This window comes from Diadema antillarum, unplaced genomic scaffold (assembly GCF_040938485.1).
Source record: "Diadema antillarum isolate AM-2024a unplaced genomic scaffold, OU_Dant_1.0 seq00000764_RagTag, whole genome shotgun sequence".
Classification (NCBI taxonomy): Eukaryota; Metazoa; Echinodermata; class Echinoidea; order Diadematoida; family Diadematidae; genus Diadema; species Diadema antillarum.
In genome coordinates, this window is record NW_027271654.1 from 99399 (window position 1) to 118585 (window position 19187).

At 37.6% G+C, this 19187-nt stretch overlaps 1 protein-coding gene across 1 annotated transcript in view; it reads right to left on the reverse strand.

Moving 5' to 3' along the window:
* Nucleotides 1-19187, reverse strand: part of LOC139738668 (uncharacterized) — a 200088-nt gene that overhangs the window by 92362 nt on the left and 88539 nt on the right. The window contains 11 exon segments of the mRNA XM_071649281.1: nucleotides 6477-6485; nucleotides 9520-9595; nucleotides 10163-10261; nucleotides 10832-10930; nucleotides 11888-12085; nucleotides 12459-12656; nucleotides 14241-14339; nucleotides 15358-15456; nucleotides 16602-16898; nucleotides 17916-18014; nucleotides 19073-19171. Coding sequence (XP_071505382.1) covers nucleotides 6477-6485; nucleotides 9520-9595; nucleotides 10163-10261; nucleotides 10832-10930; nucleotides 11888-12085; nucleotides 12459-12656; nucleotides 14241-14339; nucleotides 15358-15456; nucleotides 16602-16898; nucleotides 17916-18014; nucleotides 19073-19171 — 1372 coding nt within the window.

The window sequence follows — 19187 nt, forward strand, 5'->3', positions numbered from 1 at the left end:
CTATATTTCTACATACACAGGTATCTGCACAGAATGTGAGCTCTCATGCAAGACCTTTTTATTTATTTTTTGTTTAATATCAAGTGGAATATGCTTTGATACTTGATGTTACAATATAATTGGCTATTCATAGTTTACAAAGAGTAAATGTATTCTGAGTAAATGTAGCTAAATATGGCATCGAACTATTGAAAAATCTTAGTTATGATAATCAGTACTTTTATGGTGGCAAACTAGCTGAGAGAGGGATGGAAGAAACAACTGAAAGAATTATATCATATATATATACAGGGTTTGCGACCAGGTTTGAAGAGATATGTGTATCATAAATGAGAATATATATGTCAGTTGACAATCCTTTTATGCATGAATCATTAGTGCCCTTTATCCAGCAACTTAATTGATAAGGTTGAAAATATATGGCATATAAGAAAAAAATATTGATATGTGTCTAAATGTGACTACAGGATAAAGTTATGATATACTGGATAGAGTTATGATATGCTACTGTGAAGGTAGGATGGTGTGAAGTGAAGTGAAGTGAAGTGAAGTGAAGTGGTAGAAAACGTGGTGAGAATGTGAAATGGTTGATGATTTCTGATCAGAAATGGGTCAGACTGAAGCAGGACTGCAGAAGTTGTAGAAGCACAGCTATTGGTAGTTTAGAGAGGGAAACATTCCTGTGCGGGAACTGCCATGGCGATGAGAGTGATGTACTGTACATGGCACTGGTCTAGTGAGGAGTAGGATGAAGGAGATAATAATGGTATTGATGATGAGGATGGTGGTGGTGGTGGTGGTGGTGGTGATGATGATGATGATGGTGGTGGTGGTGGTGGTGGTGGTGGTAATAATTTTGATGAGGAAGAAGTTGGTGATAGTGAGGATGGTTATGGTGATGATTGTGATGCTGATGATGATTATGATGGGGATTATGGTACTGGTGATTTCAATGAGGATGGTGATGATGAGATGATGATGAGGTGACAGTGATGATGATGATGATGACGACGACGACGATGACGACAACGACGACAACGATGATGATGACAAAGACAAAGAAAAAGATTATGAAGATGATGGAGGAAGTGACAGAACCAAAATAAGATGAAATAATAAATGTTTCAATCTTGATGAAAATGATATAAAGAAATGCAATAATAATACTCCTAAAAATGGGAGGTGTCTTGACATGTCATGTACGGATGAGGATATTAATGGCAATATTAAAAAGCAACATCAGAAGGAATACCATGTAATAGGGCAGACCCGAGATATGATTTCGGAATTAAAGTAGATGACTTTGTTTGTTCTGCTTTTTTGACAAAGGAATCAGTAAAGTGAAAACTTCAATGATTGCTGGTTTCCAGATGTTCTTCCACATTGGGCAAGGAAATGGATTAGAAAATTTCGATCAACACTAAATCTAGAAAGTTTTGGGAAATCATCAACAGGCATGGCAAAGATCATGTTAACACTGAAATACTAAATCTGATGTGTATTTAAAACAAAAATGATACATATGATCTGCAGACCTACATATTCTTAGTCCCATTAATTGTTGAGGGAACGTTTAGTGTTAAAAATATTTCAAACCCCCCAGCAATTTTGTGAAGTTCAGCAGTGGCCACTCCTTGGTATGATTTACGAGTGATAAATTGAGAGGCTATTACAGAGAATGGAATGAAACGAGAACAATAGGTAGTTTCTCTATCACTAGGCATAGCACCAACGTACAATAATGACAATGGAAGATGATAATCATATTGATGTATATAATGTTGATATTGAGGATGATGACTCTGAAAATTACGGGGATGTTGATGATGATAATTGTGATGAAGAAAATATGTGACCGTGCACCTCAAAACGAACATAAAGTCGCACACACTGATTTTGCGTGAGGACTGAAAATAAGTGAAATGGGTCAACCTAGCCGAACTTAACTTTTTAATATATTCTGAAAGAGCGGGTCTTCTTTTACATTAAGCTGAAATTTGGTATCATAAAACGGACAGGAAAGTGTGTTTTTTAGCAGTTTATCTCGAACATTTTTGGTAGAATAGTGTGATTATGTGTGTCTTTAGAATCCTTTTTTTCATTTCTAAAAAACCTTGTCCACACTCTTCACTTTCAACTCTAGTAACTTTTGAAAGGATAGTGCTACTGCTTTGAAAGTTGGCATTGATTATGGACAGAATGTGTTAATGAGGCATGCTCAATTTCAATTCAATCTGATAATCCCTTCATTGTTGTTACTCTGGTGGTTTACTTCCTGTTTTTTGTCCCATTCATCGCACAGCCAGCACGGTTTAGTAAAGATTAAGCGCTTGAATAGACACTGTACTTCAGAGCCTCTTTTCTCAGTTCACACTTTTATTGAGTTTGTGCTTTCTTTCCAATATTTAGATAGGTTAGGATGGTCCATTTGATTTGAGTTATACATCATTTTAAAGCTTAAAGTCTGCTCTTTCAGGATATGGACTTAACTAAAACTTCGTGTCTGGCGACTTTTTGTTTGTTTTGAGGTGCACTGTCACATATTGAAAGAAAGAATTATAAAGATTACAGTTATTGCAAAATTATGATTATGATAATTTTGTCAGTAATGATGTAGAGACCGACAGCCACAGGGAAAGAGATCTTGTGTCATAAAAAAAAAAAGGAATAATTTCCTCCCAAGAAATTGGAGGTAATTGTGGTAGTAATGTTAGCAATGGACCTTGGGTGAAATGATTCAACTAGAATGGAACAAGAAAGGAAATAGATGAACACAAACATATGCACACACACCAATACAGATGTAAAACAGAACAGAGACTCTACACACACAACACGGTGAAATATATGTACACGAAAGATGATCAGAATGCTTTGAATAGAAGGTTGTTGGATCTCTATTATGAAGTTCAGGATTACTTGAGGGATATATACATTGTACAAGTGTATCACATCTATTGAAATACATCTTTAGAAATGCTAATACTCTAGACTTTATCTTAGAGCTTGCCACTGCACACAACAAACATTATTGGAGTCACAGTTTTCACTACGGCTCCTCCTTTGAATCCAATAAAAAGCAACAACATATGGACACCCCAATTAAGTTCTGCCCTCCCCCTGCCAAAATATTTCTTTTCCTAAAATCAGTCATCTTACACATGCACTGACAATGAAGCACAATTCATTTTCCACTCATTTTCTTTTAAGTGAAAGTGTCATCACATTTCTGAGATGTCAGCTACCAAACATACACATGTATGCACTGAACTTTTAGCCCATGACTTAAGCTAAAAATGAAATACACCCAAATACAAAAACAAGTGGCATGAGAACTATCAATTTTATGAAGATCCACTTATAATTCAAGGAACAATTGTATTCACAAAAGGTAAATACAAGTTAAAACAAGTTAAAACAAAGAATAAGAGAATACAGGGAGGCAGTAAGATACCGCCTCTTGTCAACCATAAGGCATTAAACACATTGGAATATTTTCCCTCCCTTAATACTTTTTTTTTCAATTCATTTTCCCCCCTAATTTTTTATTCTTCTGATATAAACTGCTACACAACAATAAACTTTCATTTTATAATTAATTCATGCTCTTGTGCTTGCATTAGATACAAGGCACTTCCACCGCATCTGAAATTGCAATACCACCCCCATCCCCCCACATTCTAATATTCAACAAAATGACAGTTTCATATGCAATCATGCACAGCAAACTGAAATGAACTTACATCCAACTGATTTATTAATGCGAGGCAAGTCAAGAAAAAGGGATAAGATAAGAAATTCAAATGAAATCAAAAGTTGAGGTTATTGGTTAAATGAGGCACTGTTAGAAAGAATCATTAGAAACATTCAGAAGGAAATAAACAAGTTCATGCACAGATAGAGATCAGAATCACATAGAACCAGAATACAGCCCAAATCCAATTTTATGCTTGCTGCAGATGCATTCATTGAACAAGGGGAAAGTTAAAACACAAAGTATATTTTATCCTATGCATGTATGTATGTGTGCATTTGCATTATAGTAGTGGTATAAAGCACAAATTAATTTATTTACCAGGTATTAGTCATGTCAAGGACTAACATTGATGTCTATTGCACATATGTGTTAATAACTGTCTTTAATATGATCCCTAAGATGCCTACTGTGTTTGTTTCATTAGTGTGTGCAATGATCTCATGGGTTCACAGGCTATCATGCCTAACTGAAAATTGCATGAGTTGTTAATTAGTAGTGATACATCATCCAGATTTAATAGGATGGAACATTACACATATACAAGGTGTAGAATTTTTTTCTCGCAATTTAAAATTCAAATAAATTTGTAACAGAAGCATAATTTCAAGGTCTTGTTCCCTGAAACTTATGAAATGGGAATTTTTCATTTTCTAGCAGACAATTTTTTTCTCCAAATCAACTACTTTTAAGATAGTAAGTACTTGTAAACACAACAAAATTGTCATGGACATTTTCCCTCTTCTGACCACAGTATGAATTTGACAGACCACAATACACAAAAAGGCCTATAAACAGTACATGTACAGCTGTATGTGGGTACTAGTATATCACGCTGTAACTAGCATTTTAGTATCTTGTTTGGCATGGCGTATATCTTTAAAAAAATCCAACACGCAACGTGAGGTACAACAAATACTAGCTGTGTATATGAATGCCACAGAATACCTAACATGGTTGTTATATTAGCACAGTTATATACACGACATAATTATATGTATCACATCATATAAAATGTGATGCTGTACCCTCATTTAGTGACACATGTATTAGGTGTTACAAACAACATTTCCCACTTTTGATCCTTAACAGTTCAAAAACTATGTATTAGATAACACTGCCATTGATATGAGCAATATCTGAAAAGTGTACAATTTTGTTGGAGGTAATTTAGAAATGAAAGCAAGAATCAGTTTTATTAAACTCGGGATTCATTTTTAAGTTAAGATTCAGATTTTGCTCTATTTTCAACCCTCTGTACAAAACTTTCACTTTGCACAGGGGTTAATTGGTGTGTATGGGAGTGTGTGGTTAACATCCAGACAATAGTCCTGGACAATGGCCAGGTTTATTGTTTATTCACGAGAAATTCCACTATCACAGTTAGTCTTTATTCATCCTGAAATGTGGTGTACGCAAGCACATGAAAACATGTGCTTACTTTTTTCATGTGCATGCACTTCCCCTCTTACCATGAATTCAGACTAGCAGTGCTCAGGGCAATCTACCATGAAAAAATAATAAAGCATTCATGTGCCTTGGAGCAAGAGACCAGAAGCCCAGTCAGCAGAGTTCTGTACAGGTGGTACTCATGATCATGTCCATTGTTAAGGGTCATTGTAAGCACACACTCATATTCACAACAGTGGTTCCTGTGTAAAGTTCAAGTTTTGCGCAGAGGATTAAAATTTGACCAAAATCTAGAACCTAACTTTAGAATTGATCGCTGATTTCATGAAACTGATTTATGATTTCATGAAACTGATTTATGATTTCACATTCAAATCACCTCCAACTAAATTGTACACTATTCAGCTATTACTCATGTCAATGACAGTTGTTATCTGATTTATAGTTTTCGAACTATTCAGGATCAAAAGAGGGAAATGTTTTTTGTAACACCTAGTACATAGCTGTTAACATCATTGTGAGTGTTGGCATAGTGGTGGTGATTAGATGGTATCGAAATGATTATTTCCATAGTATACCTATGATCATCAACATCTTCAATGGTGAAAGACAACAATTGTTATCTCTACCTTGACCTTGTGTACAAGTTTATACCTTTCTGTGTAGAACTACTATTTACTGGAAAATATGTCAGTACCTAGGGCTAATCTAGTTGACCTGCACAGATCGAGACACAATATGAAGCCAATTTGTTATAGGCAGCTGTCCCAATTGGAATTATAATATTCATGGATGGAATGATATATAGACATGCAGCGATGGATATACATGTATATGGTGAAATATTGCTATGTGAAGTAGAAATAATAGTGGAAATAAAAGCGACCAGATAAGTTTGCATCTTCTTGGCGGAGTGAGCGGCCGTGAATAAAAATGTCTGAAATAAACAAGCAATGCAAATGAAAATGAAATGAAATCATATTGTTGCAACAACATGGAAAAAAAAACAAAAAACAAATGGGACTAATTTCACAGATGCATAAAAACTCAGACTACAACATTGCTGCAGCATGACAACCTGTTGAGTGGACATGGATTTTTCTCTTTTCCCAATCAGTTTGCATGTACATTTAAAAACATGTCCACACTAAAAATCTATCTGGTACCAATTTGCTTCTCCGAGGCAGGCGTGCAAGCAGCCATGTTGCATTCTGACACATCATGCAATGAAGGTGATCACAATTCATCATGAACAACTCAAAAGTAAAACACTGACAAAAATGGCGGAAATAAATCCAAACATACAACCTACCATTACTTTCTATAACAGGAAAAGGAGTGTAGGTGGTACACAACAACCAGCAGAAAATGGAGAACCAAAAATATAAAAATGTAAAGCATGAATGTAAATACACGCACAAGAACTTTCAGCCGAAGCACATACATTTCATATTCCTTTCTTTCAGAACAATCGAGCAATGAGGTTTGATGTCTAGTAAATCAATGTGATACTATACTACACTGCTGCCATTGTATCTAATCCATGCACAGTTTATCATAGCTCTACAGGTAAAAAAAAAGAGACAAAGCATAATGATTATGCAATATTCATTGTTATCCTATGAATGAGGCTAAGTAAAATTCTTTCAAAATTTGGCACATTTTGAGTAGAGCAGGTAAAACCTGCTACTTTTTAATCCCCCTCAAAAAAAAAAAAAAAAAAAAAACCAATACATTAAAACTTAATATGTGCATGTATGATTCTTGGCACTTACAAAGCATATCTTGTTCTTTAACAGTAATGATAGCAATGCAAAGTACATGTAGGCATCCAATTCTATGAATAGTTGGGTGCATATGTCTGAACTAGAAAACAAAAAAACCAAGCAACTGTCTTCTATGAACTAAAAAGCATTCATTCATGATCAATACCTAAGCAGTAAATCATCTAATTAATACAATGAATCTTCATGAGGTCTAGTAATGGCTGCCAACTGTAAAAACACACTGAAAAGCAAAGGAACCCTTCAGGGAATGTCTGGAAACAGGCTGGAGTAAGAAAGGCCCAAACTATCCTTGCAGGTGAAAAATACATTTCCAGATATGGAATTTACACCAAACTGACCAGAACGCAATATGCAGTAGAATGAAATCTTCAGAATTGACTTCACGTGAAAAACGGCCCTCATTGTTATGTGGTTTGCTTGTTTCTTTTTTTTTAATACTGAAAAGAATTTGTTACAAGGATTAATTTCTTTTTACAGAATATTCAGCATTTGGACTTTTAATCATTCTCTTATTGAAAAAAAAAAAAAAAAAACTCATTCCAGAAAGCTCCACATTTGCCCAAAGTGCTTTGTCTTTTCAGCTGGAAACCATTTATATTAAAAACATTGCCTTTAGGCAACAGCTGTTTACATGCAATTCTCTTGATCAATGTCACTGATACAGTTTGTACATCATTCTAAAAAAAAAAAAAAAAAAAAAAAAAAAATGGAAGAAGCCATACTATGCTTCACTAGGAATACAATTCTTGATCAGTCCAGAGCCAACTACCAAAGCATGAAGGCATAATCATCTGGCAACAAATAATATGCACTTCTATGTTTTCACATATCTATTCTCTTTTTTTTTTCTTTGGTACTACCAACAGCTTCACTAATGGGACCAATGACAAAATAAAAATCATGACAGTGAGCACATGGTGTTAAAAATGATCATTTGACAATAATCCCAACAATTCTTCGTGTCTGTCATTGTCAACACCTAATCAAGACACTGCACGTTACTCACTCTTAGCAACTGCGGCCACATACTATTTATGCCAAAATAATGGAGCAGAGCCTAATCAGATGACTGGTTGAGAGCCAACATGTGACCAAGCAATAATTTTGCCTTACTGGTACACATAGTTGTGCTTATTACCGGTCAGTAGCACTTTCATGATAACCGAGCAAGATTCCATCATTTTATTTACTCATGAGGGGGATTTGTCAAATGACAAGGATCTGCTTCATCATTTAATAAAGCAAATAATACACACCATTTTATTTAGACACATTTAGCATAATTATCCCCACTTGGTACCTTCGAAACAGTCCAAACTCCCCTGGCTTTTGCCTTGGGCGGGTTAGATTATTCCAAAGGTACCTTGTGTGGATAATTCTTACTTAATGCCCTCAATGACGTGTATTATCTACATACAGTTCTTGACACAACATGTCTTTCGCATTGATTGACATTTAGCCTCATTGTGCATGTGCCTATATATCTTTCACTGTATTTCCAAAATGGGGTGATAAGCTGTATCCAGAGATAGCAATGAATTTGTAAACAATACTATTATCAGTGTGAATAAAATAAAATGCTGCAAAAGTAAATATGAGATAGAACAAACAGAAATTTGTGCAGCATAATCTTCAAGTGGCATGAAACACTTTTCAGATGTAAATATAATAATGCTTTGTGCTGCAGAATGAATAAACTCAAAAAGCATAAAATACCAGCTGAACAAGAGACTGTTTCTAGCTGAATCGGTGTATGCTTAAATGTTTGTGTGACATATATTGCAAAGAATTTTGTCTCTCAAGAATTTAGAAGAATGGAAATCAACTCATTGTGCAAAGTCTTTGCTCGATGTAACGTGACATTTCACAAGTACACATTCCTGCATTTCAGCCATGAGGACAAAACTGGTGACATTATTTCAGAAATTTACAGCAAAACATTTTCTTCATGTACATAACATATTAGGTTTATGGACAATATCCCATGGAATGAGGCAAAGTTGGTGGTTGCAAAAATACTTTTGTCAAACCTTTGTGCAATTTATGGAAACAGCTTCATATAGTGCATCTTTTTACTTTATCGACATTCTGTCTCTGAGCCTTGAAATGCAGATATCTTTTCACAAAGCTTTTACCTTTGTCATATATGATTCTTTTGCTTTTTTGTATACATCCTACTACTCATAAAATGTGAAGTGTGAACTACATAGTTTATTTGTAAGGATATGTTTTTTTTTTTCACTCTTGAAAAATGAAATGACAAGTGCATGGTATCCTCCTTGCACAAATGGCAGTCAAGAAGAAAACAACAAAAACAATAACACCACATCTCTGAAAAACTCCCATGAGCATTCCATGATAATGTACATCCATTCAAATCACAGAAGAATGTCTTCAGTTGAGGGAGGGAATATGGGATAAAGAAGGCTGGAGACAAGGCTAGGCAGGAGAGACAGGGATCAAATTGAGAACTAGAGAGGGAGGGGAGAAGGAAAGGGGGAGCTGAGGTGAAGGGGTGGGTACAGGGGGATAAGGTATCAAAGATAGGGGGGCTGGAGAGACTCCTACCTTCATCCTCAGTGTCAGACATGAAGGTGACCTGCATGGTCTCTGGGACTTGAACTTTCAGTTTCTCCTCTGTGGGCTGTGGGTCAGGAGTAAGAACAAAAACTCATTTGGAAATATTGTGTGTGATACCACAGAAACGGAACCCTCTGCAGATATACGTAATTTAAAAAGAAAATGATGACTTACAATGGAGCTGTCACATTATTGTACATAAAAGCTGTAACAAAGGAAATGCACAAGTGCAATGCAAAACACACCAACATACATACACAAACACCAACACATACATGCATACACACACACATACACACACATACAGAAGATTATTGCAAAAATAGAAACACAAACATCTATTCACAGTGTAAATCCCAGTAACTGCAGCATATGCTTTTGAAATAATTGCATGACTGAATCATACAACAAACATTCTGACTCTCTATGTCTCTTCTCAATAAAGGCTGTGGCCAAAGATTTTGTCACCTGCTCCAGACCTTCACTGTGCATGAATTGAGTGAAAGCCTAATGACTTCTATCTCAACTGTAAACATTTAATTATGTTTACCATGACAACCTTACAAGAAGACCACTGGAATAGTATACAAATTCAGAATTGACTCTCATTCTGTCTTTTTTTGTCACTCACAGAGATGACAGTGCTGGTTTCCGTGGTAACAATAGTTAGGGTGTTCACTACCGAGATGTAGCCGAACCTCTTGGCGATTCCCAGAGCAGTGTAGCCATTCTGTGAAAGAGAGAGGAGAGTATAAATGCAGTGGTTACTAAAGAAATCTAAACTGATCCCTCATTATCAAGCCTCTACATTGTTATCTAAAGAAGCATGTGGAATTCCTCACAGCAAAGACTAATATGTACATGTATTAAGCATTCTTATGAAGATGGCATGACCAAGTATCTGAAACATTTGACATTTTTGTCATTTAGAGTCAAAATTTGGTCTCATCAAAATTGTATTCATCCCCAACTTTGAGAATAAAACCAAAATGATGTAATGATTTTTTTTTTTTCGGTCAAAAACTGTATATTGTAAAATCCTCACTGAATTAAATATGTTGCAGACGGCAACCTTAATTTGTAAACTCTACTGGGCATGCTCAGAAAATCACTCAAAATGACCTGGTCTTTGTTTTCAATTGTATGATGTTTAGTGTGGTTTAAAGGGAATCACTCTGAATGGAGATTTAAAACAAATAATAGGATTATTGTGTGATGGTGGAAGTCAATCCAACAGAGCAAAATGATGTGGTCTGAAATGAGGGGCTCGATCCGTAATGGATTGGAGTCAAAAACTCACGTTGGCGGTTTCGTTGGGATCAGCTTTGTGCTGCAGCAGGATGTTGATGATAGCGACGTGGCCCTGTTGGGCACCTTGGTGTAATGGAGTCAAGCCATGCTGCAAGTCAGAATGGAAAACAATGCATCAAACTACAAACATCGGAAGAATGATGTCATAGCAACATCACAGAGTGATAATATCAGATGCAGATACCACATGGCAAGCACTGTCAACAGATGATGAACTGGGTCAAGGGGGATTTTTGTTGTTGTTTTTTGAGTGAAATGATCAAACACTCTGGCATGATATTAAGGCTAGATATCATAACAGCCGCATACCTCAAAAGAATTGAAATGGTGTATTCCTCCTTTGCAAACTAGCAATTTTTTTCTCAGTAATTCAGACTTTTAACTGAGTTACGTACACGTAAGTGGTTGTTAATTGCTAACATGCTTGCCACATGTCAGCTTGATTCATCTGCCAAATTTCGTTCTTTATTTCCTCTTGGAGAAAGTATGTCACACTCTTTTCATACCATTATTACAAATTAATGTCACACATTAGAAAGGTGGAATAATGTAGCATCTTGTTTTCATACCGCGAGTGTATAGGTAGATCAACTTATCTGTTGATCTCATTTGCAGCATCTTGCACTAATGCACAATTTGCTTTGGAGAAGGATGCAGCATGACTCATCCAGGAGTAATTTCAGATGCTATCACCATTGGTATCAAATGGGGCACAGGACAGAGTGGATCGGTGAGAATTGGATGAGCGAGTTTAACTTTGGAACTGTTTAAATCCAAGAGAGCAGTGAGTGGATTTTAGACGGTTTCCAAAGTTAAACGAGAGCATCCAATTCTCACTGATGCACGAAACAGGCCTGTGCATCATTCATTTTATAAAATGGGCCCGTAAATACATGAAATTCAACCTTTTTCCCCATCATGCATCCGGTACACCATGCGTTCGGATTTTACCGGACGCATGGCTCAGTGTGAATCAGCAAAAATCAATGCATCATTGCAGAGATTCTAAAGCCCATTTTATAATATCAAATGGTCTCGCACTCACCTTGGTCTTAGCCTGAACAGCCGAGCCGTGCTCCAGCAGGTAGGTGGCCGTCTTCAGGTTGCCATAGTGACAGGCCACGTGGAGCGGGGTGTAGCCCGCCCTAGTAGAGGGGTCAATCTGGGCACCGTTGTCAAGCAGCATGGCAACGGCCTCAACTTGGTCCTCTTGGGCAGCCAGGTGAAGTGGGGTCAGTCCATTCTAGAGGGAGAAGTCATGGGTAGCTTGATTACTGTGAACTCAGATTGAGTGCATTCAATATCTTCAAACCTTACATTTCCTATTAAAGGAAATTGTGGCTTTGCCATTGCAGCACATACACACATTAGAATGTTAACGCCGGCGAAGGATACTATTTTTGTTTCTGTTTTTCCTTCTTTTCTTTTCAAAGCAGACCTTTGCTTCGGACAATAACATGGTCAACTAGAACATGAACATTTAATCAACAAAAGATGGCAGCAATTACCCCATTCTGTACGGGAACCTGGTGGCCTGCGTATTAAGTCTACAGGCATTTCAGAATTCAGTATGGAATGGGTTGAGAGTCTCGTCGAGTAGGAAGAATTGTGATTACCTTGGCAGTGATGTTGGGCTTGGCACCGCGCTCCAAGAGGAGGGCGAGCATCTCGGTGTGGCCCTCCTGAGCAGCGAGATGGATCGGGCTGATGCCCTGCTTGGTCATGGCGTTGGCATCGGCGCCATACTCAAGCAGGGTGGTGGCCACATCCATCTGGTTCTTCTTGGCCGCAATGTGCAGCGGAGTGAAGCCGTTCTGTGGACGGGAGAGGAATAAAAACCAAGTTTGCATTATGATCTGTTGATCATGGCTGTTCAGGAATCATTGAATACCTGTCAGTATGCATCCACAAGACCGACAGCCTTAACTCCCCCCTGAAGGAGTAGGCAATGAGGATGAATTGCCTCGCCTTGGGGCACAACTTCCACAGTTACTAGGGGACTTCAATCATGGTCCTCAGATTTGCAGTTTGTTGTCTTACCCATTAAGCCCCAACAGCTGATTGAGCCTACAGTACACATTAATTTCTTAGGACTAATGTACAAGTGAATGTCCATTGTACACTCCCACAATTAGGGCTGTTCTATGTTCCTTTCACAATTGCTAAACTAACAATATTTTAACTACAACTCTATTCCTTATTCTAGTAATTATTTATACTACAACCATGCATCAACACTGTAAAATGACCACCTTTGAATAGTGCTGTCAGATACCATTTGCTTTCTGACAATACATGTGCATGTGCATGTGATAATGGAGAATACAATCATCTTATCCAAATTAATGGTGGATACATGGATTGTATGAAAGAAGATGGATTCATACAGTACACATACAAAATGTAACTGCATGCACATGTATGTCCTCATCCTATTAGATTTAAAGCAATACATCTCATGGCATGTATCACAAAGCAACAACAAATACATACAACAAATACAAATGTACATGTACTCTTGCCAGGTTGTAACAGCTGTAGAGCTTCTTACCTCCGTCTTCTCAGCTGTACTAGCCATTATTCAAAGGTGTGTATTAAACACAACACTCAAACCACAGTGTATGGCCCAGCAACCACAAACATGGACACTACAGTACCACGTGTACCACAGTCCAGCAAGACTCACTCATGAATTCAACTACAAAGAAATAGCACACAGTTTTCTTTGTCTCACTGCAAACAGACCGTCTAATGCTTATGGACTACTGATAACTGCCTGGCACTCTCCTGGTTTGATGAGGATGAAGGGGTAGGCTGACTTTGGGAGAGAAGATGCTTTCAGTGGAGATTATAACTTTAATGGCACTTCCTACTCCTTACATAGTGTAGACAATGGTAGGAGGTCATCCATTGAGTGCTCACTCAGAGCCTGGTGAAAAGGGGAACAATGCATGCACCCATGTAGGCCCTTTGCTGGGACACTCGTGCTGCCTCCTTTTGTTCCGGCTCAACCAACCCCATTTTGTGGCAGTCTTTATCTTCTTTTCTTATATCATCCTGTTTGCTTGAATAATACGCTTCTGAGATTCTTTGGAGGATAAACAAATCACTTCCTCTAGATTGAAACAGGAATCATAAGAATTGTTATCTTGCTCTTGTTTTGTTATCCCTAAAAGGTGCTTCTGCTGGGATGGCAGAATACTACAAACTTGAGCATAACTTACACCCACTGAATGTAATATTTTATTATCTGCTGATGGTATGCAATATGTATTCTTCTCCATATATGGAATGCTAAATGGTATGAAAGTTGATGTATGATAAAACTGAGTTGTGTGTGTTGCTTGTGTCCCACCATGCCTCTTTTGAAGCACCAGCTGCCACTGAAATATTCTCACCTTGGCAGTCTTGTGTGGCGTGGCTCCCTGGTCTAGCAGTAGCATGGCCACCTTGACGTTGTCGTAGTGGGCAGCGATATGAAGTGGGGTAAGTCCATTCTGTAATGAAGCAAATGGGTTTGATCGGGTCATTTCACAACTGAATAACAAGCTAAACGTGTCAACTACAAGATCTTCTTTCACTCTGACACATCCCATATATATGTTGTTATCACTATCTGCATTTGAGATATGTCCAAGGGTATAGTTTTCCTCTAAAGGCATAAAAAATCTGCAACTGTTGAACCAACAAGCCACCACTTCATGACTCTTGGGTGGACATTATGTTGCTTTTGTTGTAAGAAGATTACACAGTAGTCCAGTGAAGTGTAAACTATAACAATATTCAATTTGTTTGTTTAGAAACAGCATCCTTATATTTATAACATCCGATGACACCACATGTTTCAAAAGCTAACATCAATCTCAATCATATGAGAACATCCAGATATACATGTATGTGTAACCAGATATATGCAACATAGTCTGGTAATTTTGCCAGAAGAACAAGGTCCTTTAGTCCATTTCAGTAGTGCTAAAGCAATTAAAACTCAATTGGCTTGTTCATGAATATCACCAGCATGGAATAGCACTACAGGTTTCTTGTGTGAATCTCTTCTTTTTTGGGGAACCAGTGTCTCTTTTTGTGACCAGCCCACTGTGAATCACAACTACCAAAGTGGCAAGTCTGTGCTTGATGATTAGTAATGGCAGCTGGCCAGCTTCTCACTTGCCTTACAGACAATGAATGACAACATACGCCTTCTTGACTAGTATTGGTGGAATCATGTACATGTGGTTTAAGTTGCATTCTGAAATGCACTATTAAAAGCTATGCCCAGGGTGTTTTAATACACACTGTGCATCTACCTTGCCAGTTGAAATTTCAATGCAACTTTATGTCTGAGTCATGTTTTACTGGGGAAAACTCTGATGAAAAAATATTCTTTGATGTGTTCACAAGAGAATCATATGTCATTGTGATGACCCAAGGAACAATTTGAAAAGGTTCAATACAAAAAATGCGGGGAGACCAGAAACTGTGTCCATGTGCAATGAAACCATTCTGTGGACCTACCTGGGCCGTTGCGTCAGGGCTGGCGTAGCGGCTCAGAAGCAGTTGGGCCACATCATAGCGGCCATATTTAGCGGCCACATGAAGTGGAGTGAACTCTTTCTGCATAGGAAAAATGCATGCAAAGCAATACAAGATGTTTACTTTTGTTTTCGAAAGAGCCAAATTTGAAGAGTGCAGCTGAACTAAATTTGACATTCATTCAAAACCTAATCAGAGATGCAAGTAAGATACAATGTATATGCATACATGTACTTCAGGAGAATTTTATAGCTGGGCAAAATATTCCTAAGGTGGATCTTAAGAACCTATTGAAACAAAATGAGAACTGAGAATGTGAAGTGGCATGGTGAAAAAAACAAAAAAATGCAAATAAAGAGCCTAGTGTTACCATATCAACTTTTAGATTTTTTTTTTTACACTAATTTCTGAAATCAGAATTTTTAATATTTAACAATCCTCCTGAAGTATTACCAGCTAAGTAGATCCATTTATGGGTATCCTTTAACGAAGAAGACATTAATCTACCACAAAAGATCTAGACTTCTACTAGTTGCTTTGTTACATATACAAGTAAGCTGTACAGTGACTCCTGTCACAGTTTTGACATTTTCAGGGTTCTTTTCATGTTGAGAGAAAGAGAAAAAGCAATTTGCCATGACAAGCACCGTACTGTCGTTCATCTATTGAAGTGTAACATTAGCTATTAAAGTGAACTAACAGCCCTTCAAACACATTATCATATGCATACTTTCCTGATTCTCTTCCCAACATTCTCTAGCAGCAGACAAGATCATCTTCCAGTCCGAATGCCCCCTTCAGCCTGAAATAATTCTACAGCTTTTGGATCCGCGTCTATCTGTATCTCTTCACAGTAGCTGTCAATGTCAAAGACAACTCGATGGGTGCTTAAAATGTTACTATGGAATAAGCTGGATTTTTCCCCCTCACAAGCTGATGGTTTCTGTACATACTTATTTTTTGCATTTGAATGAATGCAAGAAGAGTGGGGGGTAAGCTGCACCATGATTTCAAATTATTTTTTATATGTGAAGTGGGTATGTCATCCTGGTGAGCAAAAAGCATAATTTTAGGTTATCCCACCTACATACACACAGACATAAATAGACACACACACACACACCACACAATTGACATACACACAAATTCAACACACACTTGACACACACACATTTCTAGCTGCCTTGTGCACAGATGTTACACATTTGGCAGGAATGAAGCCAAACCTTGGTCGTCATGGAGAGAGACGCGCCGTTGTCAAGCAGGACCTTGGCCACATCCTCCTTGCCTTCCCTGGCTGCAATGTGGAGGGCGGTGTACAAATCCCTGGTCTGGGCATCGGGAGACGCCCCGTTGTCAAGGAGGAGTTTGACGATCTCTGCGTTGCCGAGGCGGGCTGCGATGTGCAGCGGCGTCTGGTTCTCGTGGGCGCGGGCATCGACCTTAGCACCGTTGCTGAGCAACACGCGGATGACCTCAATCTGGTTGGCACGGGCAGCAAGATGGAGAGGGGTCTCGCCACGCTGTTAGGAGAGATTTCATGCGGAGAAACAATGTGAAGCAATAGATCTACTCCCTTATGCAGGAATGAAAACCTATGCCAATTCTGACAACATAACCAAATAGTATCTAGAAAAACTAACTTATTTGTAAAGCAATTACGAGAAAAGATAGGGTTTGATCATGCTGAAAGTGGTCTGTAATCACACTTCACCCCAATATTTTTAACTTCTCTTATTTTCTAATTGCATTTCATAATAAATACAAACTGCAATGCACAGAAAGTAACAGATTCTTGTGTGCTACCGCATGCAAATAACATCACTTCCTTCAAATGAGACATGAATGATCACAGCTTGGAATATATGCCTAAAGAGCATTACTCATTCTGCAAATCCTTAACACAAATACATTCATAAATTAGGAAAATTTAGGGGGGAAATGTGTACGTTTAAATTTTCTATAAAGAAATACATATATGCTATGTCACAGAATGAAAAACTGGCAAGACTGTCTGTTTGATGTTGCCATGACAACCTAACAGTCACATGTGCCCCTCTTAGAACAAGAGGAACAAGTCACAAAAAACACTTTGATGTCAACTCTAAAATATCTTAAAGCACACACACTCACTGCACTTGTTTTGATTATACAAACCAAAATCTGTTTTTTCCATGATATACACATATATATTTATATGAAGAGTTTGAATGTAAAAACGAATAAATGTAATTTTCAAAGTTTTTTAAGTGCAGTCATCAAGTAGACAAAAGAAAATTTATGCAATGATACTGCACTCGTTACATAACAAGAAATATTTTTGAAGATATCATTAATATCATCACATATATTCTAATAATCTTCTTTTTTTTTTCCAGCAGATGGAATCTCAAATACCTCAAGTTGATAAAAATGGATATATTGGTATTGGGCGCTAAAACTCTTTGTATGCAAAGACAACTTTCTCTATCCATCTCTGCTGGGAGTAGAGTATTCCTCTCTATCTTCTCCTCCTCTTCCGGTTCCCAGTCTCAACCTACCACATTGGTCTCATCCACTCCGCCTCCGTTTTTGATGAGGTACATCACAATGTTGATATTGCCCATGAAGGCGGCAACATGCAGTGGAGTGAGGCCGGACTGCGGGGGTGCAAACAGACCAGACAAACAAACATACCAAACGCGGTAGTGGTGGGTTCGGATCATCAGCTACAGTACTTTAATAGCTAATAGATGCTACATCGACGGGGGAAATCAGATTCGAAAATGAATGATACAGACAAAGAACACTGTTGGAGGGGATAAAACAGAGGAGGAAAATGAATAATGAGCTGGAGAAATACTAGATGAAATTTAGATGATCACGGAGGGGTTTAGTAGTGTTTGAATTCTGTGGGATAATCAGTTCAAGGATATTAAAAGCATCCCGATTATCATACAAGGGGTACCAACATAGGTATATGAAAAGCTGGCTATAAGGAACCGATTATTGATTGGGGTCAAGTGTCAAATCTAAAAATGTCCCCACTCTGTTGTACCTACATATATCAGTATTACAACAGTTTTGTGTCAATCTGATTTTCATCTCTCTCCAGTTTATAACCATGTGCATGTTGATTCTTTACATTGACATCTAACAAATACCTTTACCAGAATTCATTTTAAGAAAAAGAAAATGTTTTATATAGGCATAAAAAAATGAATACTTAATCAAAGTAAAATTTCATTATTCAAAGGAACAATGTTTTAAACTTTGGTATATATTAAGTTGTAAAGATCTCATGAAAGGAAACATAGAATACATATCTACAACATACACTTGTACCTAACTCTGTTTCAAAAATATTACATAAAAAACACCAGAAATGCATCTTATAGATTACTAAATCCTATGAAACATATGCCTTGTATCAAATTTGTGACTGGCTATATAGAAATGCATTACGTAGACAACATGAAAGCCTTGTTTGTGAGCAATATACACGATATGTTTTGCTCATACTGGTCACTCTTGTTTACAAAAAAAAAAATACTGGTGTTAAGAGGGGACTGCTGTTGCAGACTAATAATGGTGTGATAGTCACACTCTAGCTCTACTATTAGTTGGTTAGTGCAGATTACAGATTCTCTGCTCCTCAGATGAAAGCCCTTCTGGTTGCATGTTTGTTTGTTTGTTTGTTTGTCGGTTTGTTCTCTACCTCAGTTGTAGCTTGAACTGAGGCGCCATACTTCAGCAGGAGTTCGATGACCTTGACTCGGTTCTTCTTGCAGGCGATGTGCAGTGGGGTGAATCCATTCTGTAAATTCAGGAGA